The sequence below is a fragment of the Otolemur garnettii genome, unplaced genomic scaffold, assembly GCF_000181295.1.
Source record: "Otolemur garnettii isolate 467f Iridium unplaced genomic scaffold, OtoGar3 scaffold00017, whole genome shotgun sequence".
Classification (NCBI taxonomy): domain Eukaryota; kingdom Metazoa; phylum Chordata; class Mammalia; order Primates; family Galagidae; genus Otolemur; species Otolemur garnettii.
This window is the reverse complement of record NW_003852412.1, coordinates 5,479,375-5,481,202: the sequence shown is the minus strand read 5'-3', so window position 1 is coordinate 5,481,202 and position 1,828 is coordinate 5,479,375. Positions and strand designations below refer to the sequence as shown.

General features: G+C 42.3%; 1 protein-coding gene across 1 annotated transcript in view; it reads left to right on the top strand.

The window, feature by feature from the left end:
• Window positions 1–1,828, top strand: part of CCDC125 (coiled-coil domain containing 125) — a 32,610-nt gene that overhangs the window by 19,762 nt on the left and 11,020 nt on the right. The window contains exons 5-6 of the mRNA XM_023510860.1: window positions 625–638; window positions 699–844. Of these exons, the coding sequence (XP_023366628.1) occupies window positions 625–638; window positions 699–844 (160 nt within the window). The remainder of the gene's footprint in view (window positions 1–624; window positions 639–698; window positions 845–1,828) is intronic.

Genomic DNA, 1,828 nt, shown 5'->3' with positions numbered 1-1,828 from the left:
CCTGTAGTCCCAGCTGCTTGGGAGGCTGAGGCAAGAGAATTGCTTAAGCCCAAGAGTTTGAGGTTGCTGTGAGCTGTGAGGCCACAGCACTCTACTAAGGGCAAGGTAGTGAGGCTCTGTCTCAAAAAAAAGAAAAAGTGACCCATATGAACTATTCATTTCTTTTAGAAGTATAAGGATGATTGTGTTCCTCATTAGCATATTAAAATTCATTCATATTCTTTTCTTTTTTTTTGCAGTTTTTGGCCCGGGCTGGGTTCGAACCCGCCACCTCTGGCATATGGGGCTGGTGCCCTACTCCTTTGAGCCACAGGCACCACCCCAATTCATTCATATTCTGAACTGACCCTAGTGAATTCCAGGCATGAGGACCAAACCATCACAGAAAACCCATGCCGTGGATGTTAGTGTTAACCATAACTAGTCCTAAGCTAAACTCCTGCCAAGGCTCAAAATTATAGGTACTGATGTCAGGATTAAGGGTTTTAAGAGTGAAATGAAGATAAGTAAAATTACTTTATGTTTTTTTCCAAGTAATGGCAGTCTTTCCTCATTTGTAGTTAATTTCCACTTGGATCCTAAAATCTGGTTTCAGCTTTCTTCTTTTTTCTTTTTCCTTTCCAGTTTCTTTGGATTAGGTGCTTGAATAGTAATGTGCATGGGTGTGTGTGGGTGGGTGCCCCTGTGTTTGTGTGCAGCCAAAAGTGTGACACTTAGTAATGCTCTGGATTTAAAGCTTGCAGTCCTTGGAGCCTGCCTTTGTCATGGACCTGGAGGGAGTCCCTGCTCTTGTGCCAAAATGGCAGCATCCACTCGGAAACTGCTTCTTCAGCTCAAACAAGAGGTATCACGTGATCTCAACAGCTATAGCTTTGATTTTGTTTCTCTGCTAAGAGTAGAATAAATGGAACTGTCTATAATAGTTAACTTCTTGTCAGTAGTTAATGGCTGTGGAACTTATGCTTAGTTTTATATGATAGCATTAACTTATCAACTGGATTTTGTTTACATGGTTCCAAACTACAAGCAGCATTTGAGATGATATTTGAAACCATCTAAGATCATTTATCTAAGTTTTTAGTTGACATATCTAAATTCATATTTATCTCATCTGTACATGACCCTAAAATTATGATATAATACAAGGAAAGGTTTACTATGCTTAAAATCACTAGGATCAGCAACACTGATTAATGGGGAGATAAACACGGGACATATTTGAAGAGCATCAAGATATAGTGGAAGGAACCTTTGTACCAGCCAGACCTTGGTTTCATCTTTGCTCCATTATTTACTGGTTGTTTGGCTTTGGACTGAATGAGCCTCAGTTTTCTTCCTATGTTAAAGGCAGGGTACAACTACGTCAGAGGGTTGTTGTGTGAATAGAGGAAATAAGGAGATAATGTTTACCCAGTGCCACGAACGTGCTAGGCATTTCATCTATGATAGCTGCTGTTAAAATTGGGTTTTAGGGGCCAGGCACAGTGGCTCACACCTGTAATCCTAACACTCTGAGAGGCTGAGACAGGTGGATTGCTTGAGCTCACAAGTTCAAGACCAGCCTGAACAAATGCCAGACCCTGTCTCTACTAAAAGTAGAAAACCTGAGGCAAGAGGATCACTTGAGCCCTAGAGTTGGGAGTTGCTATGAGGAGTTGGAGGTTGCTGTGAGCTATGACAGCACGGTACTCTACCCAGGGTGACAACTTGAGACCCTATCTCAAAAAAAAAAAAAATTTGAGGGTGGTGCCTGTGTTTCAGTAAGTGGGGCGCCAGCCCCATGTACCAAGAGTGGTGGGTTTGAGCCTGGCCCCGGCCAAACCGCAAT